Raw genomic sequence first — 25454 nt, 5'->3', positions numbered from 1 at the left:
GGGGCCCTGCTCCTTACTGACATCTCAGTCAGCAGATGCCCAGTATTCAGCCTTCCCCACGCTGCTAACTCAACCCGCTTTCTGTTTTCCAAAAGTCCGCTGACATCTCTTGATGGCTACTGTCTCTCCTTTTTTTTTTGTCCTTGGGGGCTTGTTCCTTGTTTCTTTGTTTGAAGCCACTGCTCTCACCATGGTGGGACTCCAGGAGGGAGGTAAGTGTAATACTCAACCACAAGTTCCTCTCAAAACAGCATGAGACGATTTTCTAAGTCCCTCTTTCTTGAAGCTCTCTCTTCCCACAGCTTTGGAAACAGCACACGTTCTGATATTTCTGCCACTGTAGTCACTCAGCCCCACTCTCCTGTTCTGGCTCTTCCTCCAACTGTTCAATGCTGGTGGTCCTTGGGCATCTGTCTTAAATCCTCCTCCCTTCTTATCAGTTGCCACTCACCTCACTCTCCCTATTCGATTTTCTGAGGTCTCAGCTTAGATGTCATGTACTCAGAATGAGCCTTCCCTGGCCCTATCCCCGTTAGGTTGGCTCCCCTTGGTAAGTGCTCCCCATGACCTCACCCTTTTCCTTTACAACTTTTCATGCGCCGTTAATGATCAATGTTCTCCTCCCTGCTGTCTGAGAGATCCACCAGGGCAGCTCCCTGTCTGCCGTGTTCACAGCTGTCACCACTGCCCAAGCAGAGTGCATGGCGTATCGAAGGTACCATAGAAACATACTGGATGAACAACACATGCTTGCCAAGATAAAGGGACGAATGGATCAATCAATCAAACAGGAGAAGTGGATTCAAACCCAGGCTTGTCCATAAACATGCTGTGTGACCTTGGACCAATAAAAGAGTCTTCAGAAAAGAGCCTTAACTTCTGAACCTCAGCTGCTGCTTCTACTAAACAGGGACAATAATCCGAGTGCCGTCCTACCTCACTGGGTTGTAAAGATCAAAATAAGAATGGAAAAACTGTATGTCATTGTGCTGAGTAAGCTAAAAGTGCTGTACGACATAAGGAATTATTACTGTCATGGTAAACTCTGCCACACAGAAAATTCTTGTCTGCTTTGGGTGTAGAGGATGCAGGAAACAGAATGGCGGGCTCAGGTTTCAAATCTCAGAATTCTTTAGAATATACTTTCTTGAAGTAAATCCCACTAAGCCTTCTCCGGATCCTCTAACACTAGGCATGCAGGATGGAGGGATCACCTGGGGTCTTGTCTTTCACCTCAAGCAAAGCTGAAAGCATGATGTGCTTTCATGGTTAATGGTTTTAACTTAATGTATTCTTTAAAACGCAGAAACAGAAAACGATGAAAATATTTACGTATACACAGGTGTGTAACAGAGACCCAAAGACACACACGTGTGTCCTAACACCTGCAGCACTTAGAAATCACACTGGCCCCAGATTTGGTTCAACTCAGGTCCTTTTCTGGTGCTCTAGATTTGCCCATTTTATCACTTGTACCAACCAGGGAGAGGAGGAAACTTTTAGAAAATGCCAGGTCTTAGAGGCTATAAGGCAGACAAAGGTCTCCTCTTTCACAGCCCCCATCGGTTAGTGCTTTGAAACACTGCATTGGGTTCAGTTTAAAAGTGCACCAGACTCCAAAGGCCAGCCTGACAAACACCCTGATGGACACTCTCTAAATGTCACTTTGGTTCCACATCAGGAAGTGGGTAGGTGGAAACAGCAGGGGTCTCAGAGTTGAAAACTTGAGTTCAAGTTCAAATTCTGCTTCTAAACTGTAGGATTAGGCAAATTGCATTGTTACTAATTGATGTGTTCGTACTGTAAACATAACTTACTTCTGTGTCCTACTCCTGGGGCTGAAAATTACAAGCATTTCCCCATGTTTCAGACTCTTGATAATGATAATTTTTAATGGCTGAACAATATTCATTAAGTGAATATTATGTAATTTGCTTATACGCTTTCTTATTATTAGACACTGGATTTTTTCCCGAATTTTCACAATTGTAAGCAATGCTGAAATAAGCAAGCAGCTTTTTCTAGGTATTGATTTATTTCTTTAAGAAAGACTCTCAAAAGATGAAAATATGACCGTTTTTTATGATTTAATGCAAAATGCCAATAAGCTTTTCCAAAGGGCTGTATTGATTTACAATGCAGCTAGAAATATATGTGGGTACAGTTTCACTGTAGCCCCTTTGGGGTTGGGTATTAGCTTATGGGGGGGGGTTTCTAACTTATTAGGTAAAAAAAAGATGCACGATTATTTTAATTTGTGCTTCTCAGATTACTAATGAGGTTAAACATATTTCATGTATACTATATACTTTTGGAAGCTTTTCTGCATGAGCTTTAGCCATATATCTATGAGATCATAATTTTTTTCCTAGCATATGCACTTTAATATAATATATATATTAATCTTTCCTTGGTCTCTCATTTTTACTGCAAGTATTTTCCCAGTCTACCATTTTTCTTCTTATTTTGATAAGTCTTATAAGACATGGAAGTTTTACATTTTTATGAGAACATTTGCTAGTCTTTTTTCTTCGTGATTTCCTCAATGACTTTTAAGCTTAAACGTCCTTCTTAAGCCAGAGAAATTGAAAATATTGGGTTTTATCCTCTTTTACTTTGATTTTTAAGTATTTACTCTTTAATCCATCTGGAACTTATTTTGCCATATGGTGTGAGGTGAAGTCTGAATCAGAGGGTGAAAACTCAAATTCCTCCAGGAGCCAGGCAGGTAAGTTAAAGGAGTAAAGCAGGTCGGGTAGAAGAAAAAGGATGAGGTGGAGACCGGGGAGAATTACAGAGTATTTGAGGGGAGGCGGCTTGTCTGTGCAGGAAGTTTTTGGTCTTCTAATTTTTCAAGGTAAGCCATAAACCCATAGTTTTATGGGAAATCATCCAACTTTTAAATATTGGGCCAACACTGCAGGCTAAAAATCCTTCTCTGTGTCTACTGGGCACATCTATCCCTCTGAATACCACTTGGTAGCCTCTGGTTGAAGCTGATGCTTTTCCAAGTTATTCCAACAACATTTATTGACTAAGCCTTTTCTTCTCCATTAGTGTGCAATTCTTCCTTTTTCAAATATTAAAATTTTACATATAACTGGTACTATTTCTAGGTGATTTTATTTCATCAATCTGCTTGATTCCTATTCTCTTTTATTATAGAATTAGGGCATGTTAATATCTCTAAAGATGAGCCCCCTTTCATTATTCTTTTTAGAATCTCTTTCATACTTTCATCTGTTTATTATTCCAGATGAAGTCTTAAACCCTTCAATCAAATCCCCCAAATTCCCTTTAGGATTCTGTTTGGCATTCCATTAAACTGATAAATTGACATATTTAGAGTAGTTTGCCTTCTCATCTAGGAACATGTTATATTTCCTAATTATTCATGTCCTATTCTATAGCTCTTAATAAAATTTTGCAGTTTTTGTCACATAGGTCACATATAGTTCTCATGAAGATGATATTTTAATTTTTATTGATTATTTTGACTGGGACATTTTTCATTATATTTCATAACTGGTTATTGCAAGTACATGGGAAATCTATGGACTTTTGAAAAGCTGTTTTGTACCCCAGTTACAAATAGTTTTATTCACTATTAAATAGTTTTTCAATTAATGTTTTTGTGTTCTTTAGGAATGCAAACACATCCTTCACAAATAATGATAGCTTTGTCTTTGCCTCTTGTTTCTGTTTCATGCCTTATGTCACTTAAGCCAGAACTTCTAAAACAATGCTAACTAATAGATACACCCTTATCTATTACTAGTTTTTTTTTTTGTTTTTTTTTTAAACATCTTTATTGAAGTATAATTGCCTTACAATGGTGTGTTAGCTTCTGCTTTATAACAAAGTGAATCAGTTATACATATATAATATGTTCCCATTTCTCTTCCCTCTTGCATCTCCCTCCCTCCCACCCTCCCCATCCCACCCCTCTAGGTGGTCACAAAGCACCGAGCTGATCTCCCTGTGCTATGCGGCTGCTTCCCACTAGCTATCTATTTTACATTTGGTAGTGTATATATGTCCATGACACTCTCTTACCCTGTCACATCTCACCCCACCCCCTCCCCATATCCTCAAGTCCATTCTCTAGTAGGTCTGTGTCTTTATTCCCGTCGTGCCACTAGGTTCTTCATGGCCTTTTTTTTTTTTTCCTTAGATTCCGTATATATGTGTTAGCATACTGTATTTGTTTTTCTCTTTCTGACTTACTTCACTCTGTATGACAGATTCTAACTCCATCCACCTCATTACAAATACCTCCATTTCATTTCTTTTTATGGCTGAGTAATAGTCCATTGTATATATGTGCCACATCTTCTTTATCCATTCATCTGTTGATGGACATTTAGGTTGCTTCCATGTCCTGACTATTGTAAATAGAGCTCCAATGAACATTTTGGTACATGACTCTTTTTGACCTATGGTTTTCTCAGGGTATATGCCCAGTAGTGGGATTGCTGGGTCGTATGGTAGTTCTATTTGTAGTTTCCCAGAGAAATGGAAATAAGAACACAAATAAACAAATGGGACCTAATGAAACTTAAAAGCTTTTGCACAGCAAAGGAAACCATAAACAAGACCAAAAGACAACCATCAGAATGGGAGAAAATATTTGCAAATGAAGCAACTGACAAAGGATTAATCTCCAAGATTTACAAGCAGCTCATGCAGCTCAATAACAAAAAAACGAACAACCCAATCCAAAAATGGGCAGAAGACCTAAATAGACATTTCTCCAAAGAAGATATACAGATGGCCTACAGACACATGAAAGAATGCTCAACATCATTAATCATTAGAGAAATGCAAATCAAAACTACAATGAGATATCATCTCATACCGGTCAGAATGGCCATCATCAAAAAATCTAGAAACAATAAATGCTGGAGAGGGTGTGGAGGAAAGGGAACACTCTTGCACTGTTGGTGGGAATGTAAATTGATACAGCCACTATGGAGAACAGTATGGAGGTTCCTTAAAAAACTACAAATATTACTAGTTTTAAAAGGAATTTATCTAATATTTAACCAGGAAGCGTTGGCTTTTGACTACAAATCAGTGTTCTTTATTACGCTAAGTATCTTTTTTGTCTTTCATTTTCAATACTGTTGTGACCTACTATTGTGATCAAAGGAGTTTTTAATCACTTATTGAACACAAAAAAACAAATCTCAGCACAGTGCACTCAAAAAGTGCTGGAAACTTGCAAAATAAGTATGAATCAGATATATGTGGATTTGAATCCTAGCTCTGATTCTGTGTGACCTTGAATGCAATCCCCTCATCTGGAAAATGGGGATAATGCCTCTGATGGCACAAGTTGGTTATGAGAATTAAAATGAGTTACTCTAAATAAACTGTGCTTAGTGTAGCACTTGGCACCTATGAGAAGCTCAACAGATTTCACTTTCCTCCTCAATCATTTAAAAGAAAGAGATAATGGTGGTACAAACAATTTCCCAAACGAAAGCTTTCCAAGGAATAGCTTGCGTTTATAGGGTTGAGTAAACTCAAACTATATTGGTGAAAAACACCATCCTAGTCTTCCTGCTTTACTGCATAGGGCTTTTCCTCACTTTTTCAAAATTTACTGTCCATCCCTTGCACGCGTGCATGGATTCTTTGGCCTCTGACACAAATGAAAATAAAAAATCAGGCTGACATGTAATATGAACCAGGAATGAAACAAACTGTGTTTCCATTAGCCCCGAACACGAGTGTTGCTCAGATAAAGGCATGAACAAGCAGCTACTCAAAGTGAAGCCAGATGTTTGGAGGTTTCTGGCCTACACTTTTTTATAACCCTTCATGTAACACTCATAGTCCCGTCATTTCAACAGAAGATCCTCTGCTCTGTTTAAACAGCAAGAAACCCTCCCAAACCTCTGTTAGATTTGCAATCGCTAAACCCGTGCTTGATTGTGAAGAAAAAGGAGCTTCCCTCAGTAGAGATCCTTAGGTGCAAATTCTTTGGCCCAGACAAGCGCTAAGGACTGACAAAGTACACACCCTGCAGCGTCCTCAGAGCAGAGCCTCAGATAGTTACCCGTTACCCTGGGAAACGGGACCCAAGGGAAATGGGTACCGACTTGGGAGGGGCCCAGGGAAAGTATAGAAAAGCCAGTGTAGAAAGAGCATAGATTTGGAGTCAGACTGTTCTAGATTCAAATCCTGGCTCTGCCCTTACTCCTTGTGTGACTATGGACAAGTTTGTTAATTTCTCTGAACCTTATTTCTTCATCTATATAAAGAAAATAATTTCTCCTGCTTCCCTGGGACTGTTACAAAATTTAAGTTAGATAATGCATGTACAACACTTAGCTCACTCCTGGGGCCCCATAAGCACCGAAAACAATTAGTAACTGTTATTGCCAATAACAATAACAAACCCTCGTACAGCACCTATCATGTGCCTGGCATTGTTCTCTGTACTTACCAAATGTCAGTTCAGTTTCTCCTCATAATTACTCCCATGAAATGGGTACTAATATTATCATCATTTTTCAGATAAGGAAACTGAGGCATTGACGGGTTATGTATCTTGCCCAAGGTCACACTGCTAAGTGGCAGAGACTGGATGCAAACCAGGCCATCTGGATTCAAATCCACTCTCTGACCACTAAGCCGTGTTCCCCCTCTTTCTCCTGCTTTATGACACAATATAACTGATCCGATTCAGTGCCGCCTTGAGGCTTCCTTTACATGGAAGGGCACACACACAGTTCAGGCCATAGAGGGCTTACGCAGTCAGGCAACCCATTTCTAGGAAGCGCTGCTGACCCTGAGATCAGCGCACACCCTACCCTGTATTCCTCTCTCCTCCACCTTCAAATCTCACTTCACCTTTTCTCATCTTCACTACCCCTTCCTGTCACACAGGAAGAGGTGTCTCCCCTCCTTTCCTAGGACGAGCCCTTCTGCATCTGCCCTCCGTTCTGTGTCTCCCACCCCCTTGCATCAATCACCTCCCCTCTCTCCTGGGCCTCCAATCTCCTCCCCTGGCTCCTTTCCTGCAGCTGACAACACGCTCAAAACTCCCCCCACCTTATGTAAACCTTTCCTTGAACTTGCCTCCTCCTCAGGTTACTCCCATCTGTCTCCTTCCCTGCTCTGTCTAGAAGGAATTGTTTCTACTCAACGCCTCTTACTCCTGAACTTGTGGTGACCCTGCTTCCACCTGCAACAGGGGCGGAAACGCTCCCACTAACGTTGCCAATGACCTCCTAATGACCAATTCCAGCAGCTTCTTTGTCATCAGCTCCCCAACTTTTGTCTAAGGCGAATCTCTGTGTCTCTCTCCCCTACCTACCCTCTGAATACTGGGGTTCCGTCCTGGACTCCCTGCTTCTCAGGGCTCTGCCCTCTCACATCCACACCACGACACCCGTTGGGTTCCTGTCTCCAGGTCAGAGCTACCCCAAGTCAATGCCTGTTTATCCATCTGCCTGCTGGTAACTGCCAACAACTGAAACCTACTTGGAAATCCTATGAGCAGCTCAAATCTAATGTGAATTGACCATCTCCCTACCTCCTTCCCCCAACAAATCCATTTCCCCTACTTATTTCCTAATTGAATTAACAATATCACTGTGTATCCATTCTCCAAGGTTGACACTTCCTGCCTCTCCCTGACAGCGAAGTGGTCAAGAAAACTAGTCTATAATGTCCTTGAATGCATCCCTTTCTTTATACAAAACCGTAGCACTTTCCCAATTCAGGCCCTCTTCTCTCATCTAACCATACTGGTTACTGAAACAGTCTTCCAATTCTTCTCCCTATTTTAGTCTGAGAAACTAATCCATTTGTATAAACCACTGCCAAAGAGATCGATCCAAGACCCAAATCAAGCTACATCTTTGCTTAAAAACTATCCTGTGCTCCCCACTGCCTTCAAAACCAGACTTTTAAGCTGGTCCATAAAGCCCTTGCCAGGCTGGCCCTAACCTCGTTTTCTAGGCTCTTCTCTGGGAACCATCCCATTCATGCGCTCTACCCACTTCCAGTAGATACACCTGGCACTCTCACACAAAGGCAGGAGTGGGAAAGCACATACGGGGAAAAGTGTGGATACTGGAGCCAGAGAGACCTGGATTCAAATCCCAGCTCTTTCACTGACCAGGTATGAAACTTCTGCTTAGTCATCTAATCACTCTGAGTTCCACTTTCCTCTGGAGAAAAAATACCTACTTTGCATGCCTGTTGTAAAGAGTCTGAAACAGTTTATCTAGAACATCCAGGATAATACTTAGATATATTATGCAGTGAATAAACAGTAGCTGTTAATATTAATATTATTAATTTTGCCAAGTGATTTCAGAGAGGCAGGGAGGAGTTTGTAAAGACTGACAAAATGTGAAACTAGAATGCGGCATTTGGGAAGTTCCCTACGGAATCAGAAGAAGATCAAACTTAAAAGAACAAATAACTGTTAGTGCCTTGGAATGTTCTGGAGCCCGCATTTCCATTTGTGAACTGCAGACTTGAACCAGTTTCAGAGTTGCTCTACCCCCTGAATCCAGCAGCCGTGGAATGCACAAAGCTCCCAGGACAGAAAGAATATTACTCAGCCAGGTGCCCGGCAGTGCCCTGAACTGGCAGTTGTGCCTTCTTTCCTTCAAGCTGCTCACAAGAAGTTAATGTTCACGGAAGAAGGTTCTAGGCTGCAGGGAGTATTTGTGACCTTTGACCTTTCCGTTGGTGCTCACTGACCAAGGAAGACCTGGCTTCATGTCCTCCTGTGAGTCACTGTTCAAAGACTCTGTCTTCTCATCTCTAAAAGCTAATAATGGTCCTTTCCTGCCTGGTCCACAGTGGCCATGTCTGTCATTGAGCTGGTTACTATTTCTCCTTTATTTATTAATTTTTTTTAAGTAACTCTTTCTCTATAGTTCCCTTCTGGTTCTCACTTCTGCTCTGGCCTCAAGCTGGTAATAATGAATATTTGCACACTGCTTTCCAGCTCACAAAGCACTTTTCTCACCATAAGTCCTTTATGCCTCACAACCTCCTCCTGCATCCCCAGCAGAGGTAGCTGCCCTCCTCTCTGCTACCATGGGAGCTCGCTCAGACCTCTCTGTTGGCACAGACCACATTCTATTGGAATTATTTATGAAAGGGTCAATTCTCCCAGTGGACTGCAGGCTCTTCGAGGGCAAAGCTTCTGTTTTATTCACTGATGAGTCTCCAGCACCTACCAAAGCTGATGTTCAGCAAACGCTGAATCATTAAGAGACACTTAAAAACGTGCTGAGAACTTATCATGAAATCAACTGCTTTCATGTCATCGTCAGACTCTCTAAAGTAGGTTTTAATCCTAACTACAGGTGAGTTAGGTGAAGTTCAGACCTATCCAATGTCCCACAGTTCATAGATAGTGCAGCCAGAATTCAAACCCAGGTCTGTTTCACTCCAAAGCCTTTGCCCTTTCTCTGGACCACACCATCTCTCTGGCCATGGCGACAATCTCAACTATCTACTGCCAATGCCAAGTCCAGCAGACTTGGGTCAGGGTTATTCCTCAGAGGGTGTCACAGAACAGGAGGCCATGTATTTAATGTCCCACACATCAGCGGTACTGAAAAGGGAAAGAAAAGGATACCACGGTGAGAACGCTCTTAAAGCCGCTGTTCTGAAATGGTAAAGCTAGCTGGCAAGATGGGGAGGAGCAGCTGCCTTTATCAAACGAGAGAAAAAAGAGCTATCAGAAAATAAAAACTAATCATCTGTCATATAAAAATTAAACCATTGCTGATAAAATATCTTCTACTGGAAACTCCACCTGAATGGGGGTGGGAGTTGGGGTTCCTTCAGCAGGAGTCAGTACAGGTCAGGATGTTCTTCAGGACCAGGCAGATGGGAGCCCTGCAGGCAGGGATGGCAGGCCCACTGCCTGCACCCTGTGAGCCTAGGAGATGTGAATGCCATGATCCTTAGGACCCCGGCTACCTTGATGATTCTCTGACTATGAGAGTGTATAAGATGTCATCACACACCAGAAACCTGGTCACTGAGATGTAAGAGAAAGAGCACGGGCTCTGGGTTGCTAACCTAGCTCTATTTCCTACTTATGAGATCCTGGCAAATAGCATCGATCTCTGAGCCTCGGTTTCTCTATTTATAACGTAGAAACATATGTAATCTAACTTCCAGGGTGTTTGGGAACTGATACTGCACCCTGTATGGTGCCTGGCATGCAATCAGTGCTCAATCAACAGACTGCTGTCATTATGATCTTGGCTTTGCCACGCTGTGTGACCCTGGACAAGTCATGGGACTTCTCTAAGCTGTGGTTTTCTTATCTTTAAAAGTGTGATTTAGATAAACAAAACGTTTGCCTAGGCTCCTGCCAGATGTAATCCCAAAGTAACAAAAACATAAACAGGAATAAAGACGGAGACGTAGAGAATGGACTTGAGGACACGGGGAGGGGGAAGGGTAAGCTGGGACAAAGTGAGAGAGTGGCATGGACATATATACACTACCAAATGTAAAATAGATAGCTAGTGGGAAGCAGCCGCATAGCACGGGGAGATCAGCTTGGTGCTTTGTGACCACCTAGAGGGGTGGGATAGGGAGGGTGGGAGGGAGACGCAAGAGGGAGGAGATATGGGGATGTAGGTATACGTATAGCTGATTCACTTTGTTACAAAGCAGAAACTAACACACCATTGTAAACCAATTATACTCCAATAAAGATGTTAAAATATAAATAAATAAAGTTCTAACTCAGAAGAAGAAGAAAAAAAAAAACATAAACCCAAAGTGAAATGGGAGCTCTGGCTCTGGGTGGAGGAAGAAGGCTGAAATGCTGACATAGAAAAGCCCAGAAATACCTGGACTCTTTCTGTTGACCCTCCCCCAGCACCTTCTCCCAGCTCCCTCCCCCCAGCTGCCTGTCTTCACTCACCCAGAACACGGACCATTCCTCAACCCTTTTCTCTCCTTGCTTAAATCTCTTTCCTTAACACCTGTGGTTTGCCAATAATCTCCAAGGGGTGGTAGACAGCTCAAATCGATTCATTTATCTCCATTTCCAAGGCCTCCATCCTGGCCCGGGACAGCCTGAGCCCCTGCCGAGACCACTGTCACAGCCTCCTAACTGGTGTCCCATCTCCTACAGCTGGAGGAACTTTCCAATATGTAAATCAGATTAGGTCACTCCAGCTCAGAGTCCCACAATGGCTTCCTGCTACCCTTAGGATAGATTAAAAAACAAAACAAAATGAAGCTCTTCACGTGCCATGTTAAAGCCAGAACAGTCTGGCTCCCAGTACCTCTCCAGCCTTACCTGATACCATTCTGCCCTTTGATACCCGCATCCCACACTGTGACCATCTCAAAGTTCCTTGAACTCCCACCTCTTGCCTATCCCAGGGCCTTTGCACATGCTCTTCCCTCTGCTTGGTGTATTCTTTCCCCAAACCTTCATCTAAACAACGAATTTCTAACCCTGTCCCAGCCATCTAAATTAGGTCCCCTGTTTGTTTCTCCAGAGTACCCTCTTCTCTTCTTTACTACAATGAATACTTACCCTTTACCATTATACACTTACACGTATATTGGATGATTATAATTAAACTTAAGAATCTATCTCCTATTGTCTCAAGCATGTCTCTAAACTCCCGAGGGCAGGAAGTATGGCTATTTAATATACCACGGACACCAATGCCTGCTCAGGACATGGCAGGTAAAAGGCAACTAGTGAACACTGGTTGAATGCGAATATGAACAGATGTAGTGTCTAAATCTGCCTGCAACCACTCTGGACCTGCTCTTCCTGCTGGCCCCCTTAAAGCAGCATGCAAGGGGCTTTGAGCCTTAATAAAGAAGTCCTTGCTGCCTTACGTGTTGTAAAGAGACTGAACCAAGGCTTTTCCCTCCTCCTCAGGTATATGGGCAGCTTCTCCTTTTTCTCAGCCTCACTTAGCCTCACTTACTAGCCTGTGAGGACATCAGGGGCAGCACCACATCTGTCTCATGGCTGCACCTAAATGCCCAGGCCAGGGGCTGGCACACAGTAACAGGCTGCCAATGAATACCTACTGAACCAAACAGACCAAACAGTGAAGCCTGTGGCAGATACCGATGACCCCATATTCACTTCCCCTCTTCCTTTTGTTTCGAGTGCCAAGGTGGCAAGCTAAAAATATTCCTCAGACTTCCTTACATCTCTGAATGTCCAAGTGACACAGCTCTGCGAAAGAAATGTAAGCTGAGGGTTTTAGGAAAAAATTGGCTTCCCTACTTCTTTCCCCTATCTTTTTTTTTTCCTGCCTGACATGCAGACATGAGTCCTGGAGCTGCAGCAGCCACTTTAGCACCATGAGAGGCAAGCATGAAAACAACAGCCAGAGCTGAGGATGGCAGAGTGCAAGGGCAGAATGAGGCTTGTCCCTGATGCCATGCTGAACTGCTGTACTGGCCCCGGATGGGCCTGCCCTAGACCGAAAGTGTACATGAGAACATCAAAATCCCACTTAAATGCCACTCTAGCAGAGATCTTGTTACCTGCACACTAAATTCATTTCTAACTATTCCCATGGAGAGACAAGCTTTATTGCTAGTACCTACTGTGTCCTTGAGCTCCCTTTGCTTCTTTCCTGTCCTCGAGGCCCCAGGCCCCAGATAATTTACAAAATAGATGGCAGAGGCAGAGGAGGGGGTGGCGTGGAGGTGGTGGGAACCCTGCCCTGTCGTCTGCAGGGACAGCTGCTGGCAGGGCTGGTCTCCAGGCTGCAGGTGAAGCGCTCTGATATTCCAAGCTCTCCTCCACTGAACAGATTTTTGGCCACAGTCTGTCTCCAGTGTGCTGACTTGAGTTCTACCTCCCACCTACAATTTCATTCCACTTATACCAGATTGCTCCCAATAACTCGCTGCTATCAGGGAGAGGTGAATTCACATGGCACTTTTCCAAAGAGGTGTTTTCAGTAGAAATTTCACAGAGTGCTGCCAATGTCATTTACAAGAAGGTTAAATGGATTACCGAGAGACCTTGATTCGTCATTGCTGTATTATATCTTATAATTCAGAGGAAGGGGATATGGGGAAGGGTGGGGCAGAGCTTATGAGAAACTGAAAATCATTTCTCAATCACTCCTTAGTTTCTTCTTTGAAGTAGTGCAGGTTTTTAAACAAACCACAGTACATAATGTCAGAGATTTTTCTCTCTAGATCCTTGCAAATGCACCCAGAGGCTGATGAACAGTAGTCTTACCCAATCAAAGTGAGGGGAATATACAAATAGCACTGTCCACTGGTCTCTGGAAAATCCTGAAAAACCCAACTTTGATGACCATTGTAAGATAGAAGCTCATGTGAAAGTATCTATTTACCCCTGGGAATAAAGAGGAATGGGTTGCAGGGACAGCAAATAAAAACACCACTAGTGCTATTGAACTGTCCTTCTGTCCTTCCTGGCTCCCCCTCCACCGCCCTCTTCTTTTCTCTCATGAAATCACAAAGCTCAATCCCAGGAAACTTCCTCTGTTATATACATTCATGGGCTCTTGTTCTGGGCCCCGCAAGATAAAGCCTGCAGCTCTAATCATTTTATTCCCTTGCTCAAAGCCTGCAATGGCACCTCATACCTGCAGAATGAGCTTCTCCCTTAGGGTGGCATTCAAGGTGCTCCCTGATGACTCACTTCTCCCCGTCAGGGCATCCTTGCTCGAGTCAATCAGGATGGTGGCTCTCTAGAGCCAGCGCTTAATTTTCTGCCTACCTCTCTTTTGCTCACGTTCTTCCTGCTACCTGGAATAACATCCTCAACAAACCCCTGCCATTTCCTCCTTTAAATGTGAGAATTCTACCCATCCTTTAAGGTCCCATCAGGTGTCACTTCATCCAGAGAGCCCTCCCTGACCCATCTGGCTGGATGTGCCCTTGTCTTCCTCCAACCCTCACGGCACTTTGACCAGTGACTCCATGAGTGAGCCTTCTTTCTCTCTTCCTGGATTAGAGGCACTTACTATGTAAATGCTCCTCTCTTTAGTCAAGACCATGAACTACTTTGGCCAGAAACCACGTCGTACCTTCTCTGTATCTCCACCTTAGGAAAGAGAGGGAATGTAATCATTTTTGGATAAAGGCAGAAAGGAAGGAAGGGAGGACGGAAGGAAGGGAGGACGGAAGGATTAGATCTGCTTCTAGTCCCTGGACATAGGTCAATTTATAGCAGCTGCCTGGGCCTGAGCAAAAGGACCCTCCTCTTTCATTACCATGAAATGTCCTCAGACCAGGAAGACCAGGGCACGTTTCTCGTAAAATTGCCAGGGTCTATGTTTTCTAACAAGGATTCTAATTTCTTTTCTCTCGGTTTCTAAATCCACTGTGGGGTAACCTCTGTTATTTTCCAACTTGGCTCACATTGCCACAATGTCGGGGTGATCTGTCCTTTTATGCTTCAGCATCAACCAAAATTAAAAGCTAAGATGCTATATCTAGAGGCCCAAAACACTGCAACACTGACTTGTCAGGTCTTGGGGTTGCAAGCAATGCTTACAAAGGTATTTTTGTTTTGAAAATTTTGGATGTTGTGAGATTTTTTTTCATGGTCTTTTTAATGACTTCTCAAGAAAACGTCCTATGTTGATTTAAGATGCTTACTTATATTGGAGGCAAATTAATAAAGGGGAAATTATATTCCATATAATACAAATAGAAATAAAATATTTATTTTATCAGACCAAACAGTAAGACACTCTGGCATCATGGACAGAACATGGGATTTGAAGACCAAGTTTCCATCCTAGCTCTGCCCTTACTGACTGTGTGACTTTGGGCTAGTCAATTAAATTCTCTGAGTCTCAGTTTCTTCATCTGTAAAGTTGAGATCAAAATGAGAATTACCTAAGGTTCTCGTTCTTTCTTACATACAGAAAAGAGCTAAGCATGGTCCTTAACACACAGTAGGCGCTCTCTAAATGTCTGCTGAATGAATGAACAGGTGGAAAACCAAATTAAGTGTGATATCCAAAAAAAGGGGGCTTGATCCTGAAAAGAGGCAGATGGCTAAAGAAGGAAGATCATGAGCTTTGGAGTCAGACAGATACAAATTCAAGTGCTGGCTTTTCTCAAAACATCCCTGAACCTCAATTTCCTCATCTACAATAGGGGGTGAAAATAAAAATAATCACCATGTGGAGTTACTGCAGGGCTTAGAGAATGTATTTAAAGCCCTGTGTAAGTGGCAATGGTGAATTATAATTTAGCTATTGGTATATATCTTCCTACTTCATTCAGTACTCGGGGTCAGCCAGGTCACCTACCCCCAAACGGAGCCAGAACCAGAAACAACATAACCTTCAAATTCGAGACCTCTGCATGTGGGGGAAAGGCCATTCTTTCTGAAAATAGCTGCCATGTTTTATTCTAAAATTTGCTCAGTTTCAGTGGTTTGTGTGCATGTGTGTTTGGGTGAGAGAGAAAATGCATCTAGTTCAGAGGGAGCTCTGTCAACAGCACATCTCCGTGTATATATATTTGTGTACACAGTTTGTAAAGTGCTTTTAGATTTTTTGAAGGCAAAAGATAAACTTATTTAATTTAAAATCATCAGCTGGATTGCATTAAATGGAAGGAAAAGCAAAAACGTTCACAATATAGCCATTTGTTAAATTAAACACAATTATTTCTCCCACTACTTAATTACAAACAGACATAAATACTCTGGATTCTGACATCTCATATCTTCTTAAATTCTAGCTCTGCATTTCAGCGTGTAACGGAGGGAGGGCCACATTCCAATTTGTGTGTTAAGCAAACCTGAGAGTTACAATTGTATATTGGGACTATAATGACTTCACTAAAACAAGACCTAAACTTTTAATTAACCTGCCAAGACAAATTACAACTCATGGTTCACAGGTAAAGACCAAAGACAGCTGAGACTCAGTGCCAGAGACTCTTGGGGAGACAGGGATTAATAGCAACATCAGAGTCAGTCTGTTTTTGTATTAAAAAAAAAAAGGTATTCATTAAACAATCATTGCAGCTTGAAGGAAGACAGACAAGTCAGAAAGGCAGGGAGAGAAAGGTGGACAGAGAAAGGGGATGGGAGAGAATATTAATAACCACGTCCATGTATCGAAGCCTGGGCTGGGCACTTTATATTTATTCTCTCCAATCTTCACAATGGGGATTGCCAAGTACTATTATTGTTTCATTTTCCTGACAAGAAAGATGAGGCTCACAGAGGTGACGTGACTGACTGTGGTCACAGAGCTAACATGCAGCAGTGGGAGAAGGAAGGAATGGAAAGCAGTGTTCAGAAGGCATTTGTTTTCATAGCTTAGTTGACAGACCGACCACCAGAATCAGGATCACCTGGGCTCTACCTCAGGCCTACTAGGAAAAGGCCCAGGAATCTGAATGTTAGACTCACTTCCCAGGTGATTCCTTTGTACAACAATATTTGAGACCCCCCCCCCCATAAGATGCTGTAACCCCTTGTTACTCAAAATGTGGGCCACAGATGAGCAGCATCTCACCAGGTGCTGGTACAAAATGCACAAAACTCTAAACACCCAGCCTGACCGACTGAAGCAGAATTTGCATTTTAACAAGACGCCAGGTGGTTCATAGAACTCTGAGAAGCACAATACAGCCTAACTGCTCTAAAAGACATTATAGGGTTAAAGCAGGTGAAGACAGATTTCATCATTTAGGTGAGAACAGGAGAACCTGAGGGAAAAGCAAGGCCATCTCCTTAATTATGACAAAACAGGTCAGCAAGCTCTGACAAGCCAAGAGTTGGCAAGGGTACCTAACTGTACCTACATCTTATTTCTCTGAGAGGCACACCCTAATTAAAAGTAGCTTTCTTTGGGGGTTTGTATTAATTTCCTTTCATATTTGTGCTCACTTATTAAAAATACAGAATTCTGATTGTAGGAGACCTTAGTTCTGAGCAAGCATGATACTGCATCTAAGAGAAATCAGGCTGTGAGACCATGAAGCTGTAACTCAGGCACCACTAATGACTTGAAAATCATGTCTCTAAATTGAAGCCACCGTGTCCAGAAAGAGAGAAGAAACAGGGTCTGGAGCCTGGCAGACCCTGCTGAGTGTCAGCCTAATTGATGGTGAGGACCAGGACTGGCTCTCCCATGACAGGAAACGGGCGGCACCGACAGCCTCCTGGGTCACCACTAACCACCGAGCTGCAGCCTCAAATTCCAGAGTCTCAAGGAACCAGGAGATGGAATTTGTGCTGGGCCAGAACACAAATTAGTGGTGGAGATTTAGAAGTGAGCCCACTTTCTACTGCACCTCAAAAGGAGGCACCAAGGGAGGAAACCAACAGCACAGCGGCTGCCAAGACTGCAGAGACCAGCAGCTAGGCCAGACACTTCCAAAATAAGGACAGCACGAAGTGATATTTCCTACCCCGGAGCTGATGTAGCCTAACAGCTCCACCTCCCTCATTTTGCTAAGAGGGTAGAATGTTGAGCCTGCAGTTACGGCAGAAGCCTATACACTGTGCACCGTATTTAATGGGAAGGTATTCTCCGCCTCAACTCTACAGGCAAAATTGCAAATAAGAGGAAAATGGCCTGAAAATGACTACTGCTGTTTAGAAGGAAGAACCTGGGTCTTGCAAGAGTTTTAGGAACCAACGACCAGATTCAGAGGTTTTTTATTCAACTCCATTTCCCATGTCAGAGAGGCTCCAGCCAAGGACCAAGACAGAGTTTTGAGGTGAACTCAAAACAACACAGAGGTTTTCATTAAGCAGAAAATCCATCCCCAAGCATTCTGGTTAGTGGAGTTTTGTCTTCTGGAAGTTTTACTTTCCTGTAGGGGATTTTATCTCCAGGCTGTGTCACTGCGCTTCTGATATAAACCGACGCAACGTTTTCTGACCTGAACCACTGAGCCCAACGCATCCTATATCACACTGTGGTGATCTAAGGAGGAGACAAATTCTGTGCAGTATATGGGTAAAGAAGAGAAATTCCTTAAAACAGGGTGCCAGGCTCCCCGGACACCCACAGGCTTGTGAGGTGGCCAAGGCGCTCTCTCTGAACGAGAACTCTTCCAGTACGAGGGACCAGAAGCTGTTAAGAGCTCATTTAAATCCTCCGGGCTTGCTGTCCGCCAGAGCTCAGGACATCTCGGTTCTCTACAAGACCCCCATCTGATCAGATTGTTCATCCAGCCCTTTGCATGGCTATTCTCACCCTCTTTCCAAACCTTTATCTTTTTTTTTTTTCCTCATCTGCCAGGGGTTGTTGGCTCCAAAAGCAAAACAAACAAGCAAACAAAAGCTCACGTAAGAAACCAAAACCCCAAATAGCAAATCAGTGAGTTGAACCAAGGGAGATTATAAGGACGAATACAGGTGATGGAGAGACGTAACAAGAATTCCTGTCTCCTTGTCAGTTTCGCCCCTTGGTGTTTAAACGTAGCTGCGAGTCCACACGCTAGGCCACAGATAACACGAGAAAGGCGGTGGGCAACAGCGCTGGGCTCAGGTGCCAGCCCAACATGGCCTTCCAGCTCCTCCTGTCACTCCCCTCCCTCGTTTCCCTGCATCTCACTCCCATCCCTTGCCCGGCAAGCCCAGTCAGGATGGCCTCATGCTGGGTGGCCTCTGTAGCTCTGGGCAAGACACATCCCCTTGTCCACTTCGACTCCCAGGATCCCCAAGTGTCCTCTCACCCGAAGAGACAATATCCCACAGACCCCAGAGGGGTGGAGCTTCCTTACCAATGGCAGTGGTGAGAAAGGAAACCACTTCAGACTCCTTCCCATCATTATAAAAAGCCAGGTGCCAGATTCCTGAATCCAAATACTGGATGAAGCCCGTCTCATGGCTAGAAGGGGGGACAGCTCCCCGAGACTGGCGCTGGGGTCCCTCTAGGCTCCGTGCTTCCTGGGTCAAGAGCCTCCTTCCATCCAGCAGCTCCACAAAGTCAAACTGGAGTACAAAGAGAGCATAATTAGCACTGGACCTGCTTCACCACAGGGTTAGATTCTTCAGGCTTCTCCCGGGGAGGACACGGGGAGATACAACCTGAAACAGGCAGAAGAGGCTAAAGCCATGTGAAGGTTGACCAACCAACTCCAACTCCTTCCCAGAACCCATTTTTCCCTGGTAATAGTCTCCTGATACTCTTGTGAGTGCACTGTAATTAGTGGATTATTTTCAAGTCTCAGAGTTTGCACAGGACAACCATGCTTTTCCAGTGATCAGAAACCCAGCCACTGCATGACTGTTTGAACTCCAACCCCATGCAGGTGATGGCGGGCAGGAATCCCAGGGGTCTAGGATTGGGCCTGGAGCACTGGATGTGGCTTAAATGTCAGTCAAGTGCAAATGGAAGTTTGATTTATACCTGTCTTCCTTTCGTCAATGACCCTTTCTCAACGCTCCAGTTTCAGGGAGCAGTTTTAGGGGAACTAAACTGGATTAGCTCAAAACTCTATCAATAATTACATGCTGTGTCAAATACAAGTGCCGACTGATCCAAGCCTACGAGCGTGAGAGACTTGAAGTCAGTCACACAGTGCTAACAACAGGCAGGTGGGGAAGTCCTGCTGGCCTACTGGCAAGCAAATCGTGCAACTGTCTACCTGTCTGTCTATCTTTAAAGAAAAACAAAATAGATACTTATTCTGTCTCATGTGAAAATGTCTAGGGGCATAAAGTCCAGGAGCAGCACAGCAGTTTTACAAAGAAATCAGAGGGGCCCAGGCTCTGTCTACTTTTCTACAACTCCATCCTTAGCAAATGTATTTATTTAGCTTTTATCTAAAAATTAAATAACTTCGGGGGCTAGGAAGACTGCCTTTGGCCAGAGAATGTCTGATGGATGCCTATGATTTATATTACTCCAATCCCAGGGCTGGGAGGCCCTCACACAAGTCTGCTCTTAACCCATCATGACTGGTAATGTGTCAATCATCCTGGCCGAGTTTTTTTTTTTTTTTTAATTGAAGTATAGTTGATTTACAATGTTGTGTTAATTACTGCTATATGGCAAAGTGATTGAGTTATACATATATATACATTCTTTTTTTAAATATTCTTTTCCATTAGGGTTTATCACAGGATATTGACTACAGTTCTCTGTGCTATACAGTAGGACCTTGTTGTTTACCCATTCTGTATATAAAAGCTTACACCTGCTAACGCTGGCTGAGTTTCTTAAGTGTTTCTAGTGTGCATGTGTCTGGGTAAATGTGAAGCCCTGAGGAGAGAAGGGATGCTTTACTCTGAGCCAGGTCCTGCACTAGCTGCCTTCTAGATGTGGTTCTCCACTCTTCACAACAGCCCTGTAAAGTGGGTATTGTTATCACCATTGGCTAGATTAGGAAACTTGCTCTGAAAGGATGTTACAGGCTCAAGGTCACATAGCTGATAACAAGAGGATTCAAACCTAGGTCTCTTTGACTCCAAAGTGCATGCTTTTTTCTCTAGATTACACTTCCTGGGTAATTTAACTTCGAGACTGGGTACTAGTAAAAAAAGGCTATTGAGAGACTTCCTAGAAAGCCTTCCTCTTAACAAGCTCCAAGGATACAACCCTACTCATCCGAAAGGTAGGGTCTGAGAGAGGGCAAATGGATGAATGGGCTATAAAATACATGAAATTTCCTTCAAGCTCAGAGATCCAGGCTTAAGCATTAGGCTTCTTGAGCAGGGTCCGTGGGGTTCTGGTTACCTGTGTGTGTGAAGGAGGAAGGCCTTTTCTGCCATAAATGCCGACCAGAGCCGCCTTTCCCAGAGACACATTGAATTTCAGATGCATAGGATGGTCTATGAACACCTGAGATCTCCAGAAAGTGCCAGGAGGAATCTTCTGGGAAGCCCGTCTCCCCACGTCGATTTCTCCAGAGTCTATAAAACTGTCCTCGGGAAAGAAACTACTGGGCTTTCCTACCAAGACACAGGGAAGGGAAGACAAAAACATCACCGTTAGCCACACGTGAAACCAGGGACCAGAGCATCTGAGCAAGCAGGGCTCTCCGATGCCTCCCACTCCTCTCTACAACATTTTGCTGCCAGCCCACTCCCTGCCCCAGACTCCTCCGTTGAGGAGTAAGAATGCCCAGAACTTTTTTTTCCAATGATGCCCAAATTGTTCTGCTAAAAATATGCATTCTTCCAAAGCAGAACGGGTCCTCCCCAAGGACCATCTGTTTACGGCATAATTCTACAGCTTGTTAAGATATATTTTGATCCTAAAAATAATCACTTGCAGTCACATGAGAATAACTCTGTGTGTATGTGTGTGTGTGTAAAAGCATGCATGCTAAAAAAGAAAAGATAGAGGGAATGAGGTGTTGTTATTAACTTTCCAACTCAGAATGGTTCCCCCAGCAGTGGGAAGCATGACCTGAGTAGAGTCAGGTAAATTTTACAAGTTCACTAGTTTATGTGTAATTGGGAGCCAAATTCTGAGGCTCAGACATGTGGATGAGAGTTTGTGTTGGGAGGAGGGGTAGGGTTGGGGAAGATGAGGAAAAGGGTACGTCTGAAGAGAGAAACCATCCCTGAAAAACGCTTCTTTGTCTTGAATGGAGGGCTATGAATATCACTGTGCTAAAGTGGGTAAAGATGAGGGGATTTTTCAAGTTCAGGCACAAACCTTATGACATACTTGGAAATTCAACCCAGGCCCCCAACCATGCAGGTTGCTGGAGTGGGGGGGAGTGGTCAAGAATAAGGTCTCTTGCCCAATTCTGTCACCAATCAGGAGAGTGACAGCTTTCTGGGTGCACCCCAAGTGCCAGGAAGGAAGGCTGCTTATCAGACTTCCTCTATTTAGTAATTAAACACACTCACATGTGAAAAATATAAACTCTAACTTCCTGCCAGACATCAGCCCTCTGAAGAGTTGGGCGGGGGCAGGAGGAGAGGACAGGGACATTAGAAGACCACCCTTAGGACATTAACAAGCCAAAATCAAGTCAACAGACCACATTTTATTTGTCATTAGAAGGACCTCTGGGTATCCTAGTTCCAAGGTTTGTGGTGGTGTTATAGATGTTGGAAGAGACACTTTAGAGACCGAGAATCCATTTATAAAGAAAACACATTTGTGGGAACTTTTTATGAAAAGCACTTGGGGAATAAGAAATTAAAATGTCTTTTTTTCCCTAGCTTTGTAAGATTCCTTACAAAGCACATTTGATGCTGAAATGGAGCTTGGCAGGGCACTGTTGTAGTCATAAAATATTTTACTGTTTTAAATAATAAAATTCAATTTAAATGTTAAACTTCTCCATATGTTATCATTCCTTATAAACTCCTAGGCAGAAACATCAGGTTTTTAGCTTTAAACCGTTAAACGTTATTTTAATTAAAAATATGCCAACAAAAAAGTTAAAATGCATGCTCTCAATAAAAGTATCACTAGTATTCTGTCGTTAGCATGGGAAAGAGCTTACATTTAATTCCTTTATGGAAGGAATATGCCCCAGACTTTTACCTTGAAACTGTAGACACACACAAACCATGGCACTGTGGTTCAAAGACAGAAGCCAAATTCACAAAGCATTAAGATGGAAGAGAATTACTTTCACATTCTTCCTTATCTGATTTTTGGGTTCCCAGTACCATAATCCTTTTATAGTCCAGGTAGAAGATAGTATAGCCTTCAGCTTATAATTCTGTTAGGGAGGCAGAACTAGGAGGGAGTATGAAACAAAAGCAGGATGAGTTCTGAGCTTTTTACTGCTAGAAACTGCACAGAAATAAGCCCTAAGACTCCTAATTCCAAGGACTCATTTCCTTTGTGAGTAGGTAGGAGTCAGAGCTGATGGGATTTGGGAATTGTCTGCATTCAAATAATTCCTGTGTCTGAGAATGAATAATGAAAACTTCTCCCACTTTTTGGCATGCCGTTGGAGAACCCTGCACAGTTCATTTCCCCTCCAGTGAGCATGTTTTTAGGAGACAGCTATCGAATCGGCTAAGTTCTTTAGCCTCACAGGTCAGAGGTCAAGTCCAGAGACTCTCCAGAGGTCTGCAGGCCCCAGAGGCATAAGTAAGTTGGCTCTTACCCCAGACGAGTGGCAAAAAGGAATATTCTTTTCTAGCACTCCAGTATTTCACCAAAGCTGGCCAAAATGGGAGAAAAAAATCATATTTGGTGTGTATACAATGATATAAAAATAGTAAATTCTGGTCTACAGCACACTCCCAACCAGGACCTTGACTTTCTTGGCTGAGTCTGTGAGCTTAGGTTCAAAAGTGACCTTTGTACCAGAAGTCACCCTGTCCAGATCCTTGGGGAAGGGGTCACGGCCCAGTGTAAAGGAAAAGTTTGAGAGGGAAAGAGCATCCCCATCTTGGAATTTAACCTTTATCATTCTTCCCCTCTGGTCCCTAGTGGTCCCCACAGGGACTAACCCTAAGGATGAGATGGAAGCTTCTGGGAGGGAAGACCTACAGCCCGCCGAGTACCTCTGTCTGGTGGGAAAGAGGCACGAGATTTGCTGGGCTAAGGGCTGTTCAGAGTGAGACCACCCTCATCCTTTCCTGTCTTTTAAAAACCCTTACTGCCTTTCTCTCTCCAGATCTTATAACCTAAGATCCTTTGTTCTTAATATTGAGCACCAAGATGTGAGCACTAGGATAGAAAATATCCCACTACATGGCAATACCCACGGTGTAGGTGGTGGAGTAGTGACAGGGGGTAGAGGGTAGAGGCAGTTGGAGGTGAAAAGTCCTGTGCATATAACTCTTTTTATTCCTACCTACATTCTGGAAAACAATAATAATAAACATTATTAGTAGTAATAGTAATAGAGGTAGCAGTACTAACAGTAGTATAACCTATCATTTATTAAGTTCCGACTACATACTGGGCATCCTTATATGTATCGGTTCTGTTAATCCTCACACTATTAAAATGTATATACGGATGCTCAGAACGCTTAAGAAACCATTGAGATGGAGTCATCTGGGCCGCCCCTTTATTTATTAGAATATGGCTTCTTAGAACATCAAATTGATAAATTATTAATTAAAACTCTTCAAAGATATTCTCAATGGTGGCAGAGTGCATTGACCCTCTCTAAGAGCGAGGGTCCAATTTAATTCACAGTCCTAGCGGGCTTAATACCAAGGCTAGACCAGGAAGATCCAAGGCCCGTTGGAGAACTTCCTGCCATCCTGGGATACAAAAAATTGACAATTTTTATGAACTAGGATCCCACACACAGGCCCCAAAGTTAAAGGGAGACAGTCAGTATTTCAAGACATTCATAAGAAGGACACTATACAGTCAGTGCGTGCCCAAGAGGCCTAACAAAGTACAAAGAGCTTAACTCAGAATTAGGGAGCTCCAACAGCACGATTAGGTTTCACAGGGCAGGTTCTACCGGTAACGGTCCTTTTCTTTATAAAGATATACAGATTCAGGCTTCCTATAGCTATGCTGTGGAAATATGCAATCATGTCTGTAAAAGAAATTTCTCAACAAATTACTGAAATGATTGGATAGATCAAATAAGGGAGATTTGGAAGAACTGAAATTCCATGCACTTCCCAAGTTCAGTCTTTATTTTCCTGAACTGAGATTTATCCAGATAGGTTCTAAATTCCTAATCAACCAACACTCTCCCCCCCTCCCTCCACCTTTTTGGTTCTTTTCAATGCAATAACTTGCACAAAGATTTCTTTAGTTTCCTTAGCAACTGTTTGAAATTTATTTGGTTATCAAAATAAGCTGTTCCATTTTGGACAGCCCAGCTGAGCCTGTGTGCAGCAATTTGCATGGTTCAAACTGATGGGCAATTTTGATTTCACTGCAGAAAGAAGAAAATACTATCCCTGGCCCACCAATTAAACCATCAGAAATGCTTGTTTATTCAATGCTTTTTTCCCTTTCTCCATTAATGCATAACATAAGTTCTTATGGTTTTACTTCGAAAAGCTGCTGTATTTGGTTTCCATCCCACGACAACCCTGAAATGGTTATAGCCACTTTGAAAATATAGTATAAACTGCAGTTTGATGTTATTCTCAAAGACACAATGAACCTTTAAAATACTGGGTTCATCATATAGTTCACTTGTATAATTAAAAAATATATACCCTTTAAAAATATTCACAGATGCCCCAGACTTTGTGGGAATCTTTGAGGGGAAAATATTAATTAGTCTGGATTTCTGAGATTCTAATAACTGACATGGAATGGCTTGGGATTTGGGTGGACAAGAAAGGAACTAACATTTGTTGAGTGCTTCCTCATAACCAGTCTTTTTAAGATAGGTGTTGGCAATCCTTGTTACACAGATGAGGAAACTAAGGCCACAGGAGATGGCGTAACGGTCCTGAGTTAACAGCCAATAACTGGCAGGGCCAAGACTCAAATCCTGGACTGCCTGGCTCCAAGGCCTATTATCCTCTTTCCACCCACCACACTGCTTCCCCTGCCATTGCGGAACAGGGCTCTAATCTTAACTCTGGAATCAGCTCT

At 43.1% G+C, this 25454-nt stretch overlaps 1 protein-coding gene across 2 annotated transcripts in view; it reads right to left on the bottom strand.

The window, feature by feature from the left end:
• Positions 1 to 25454, bottom strand: part of TENM4 (teneurin transmembrane protein 4) — a 740746-nt gene that overhangs the window by 171954 nt on the left and 543338 nt on the right. For both annotated transcript variants that reach the window (XM_082410302.1, XM_082410301.1), the window contains 2 exons: positions 20688 to 20902; positions 18730 to 18940 (listed from right to left, as the gene is read on the bottom strand). In XM_082410302.1, coding sequence (XP_082266428.1) covers positions 18730 to 18940; positions 20688 to 20902 — 426 coding nt within the window. The remainder of the gene's footprint in view (positions 1 to 18729; positions 18941 to 20687; positions 20903 to 25454) is intronic.

Source organism: Balaenoptera physalus (genome assembly GCF_965194825.1).
Source record: "Balaenoptera physalus genome assembly, chromosome: 10".
Taxonomy (NCBI): Eukaryota; Metazoa; Chordata; class Mammalia; order Artiodactyla; family Balaenopteridae; genus Balaenoptera; species Balaenoptera physalus.
This window is presented reverse-complemented; position numbering and strand designations above follow the sequence as displayed.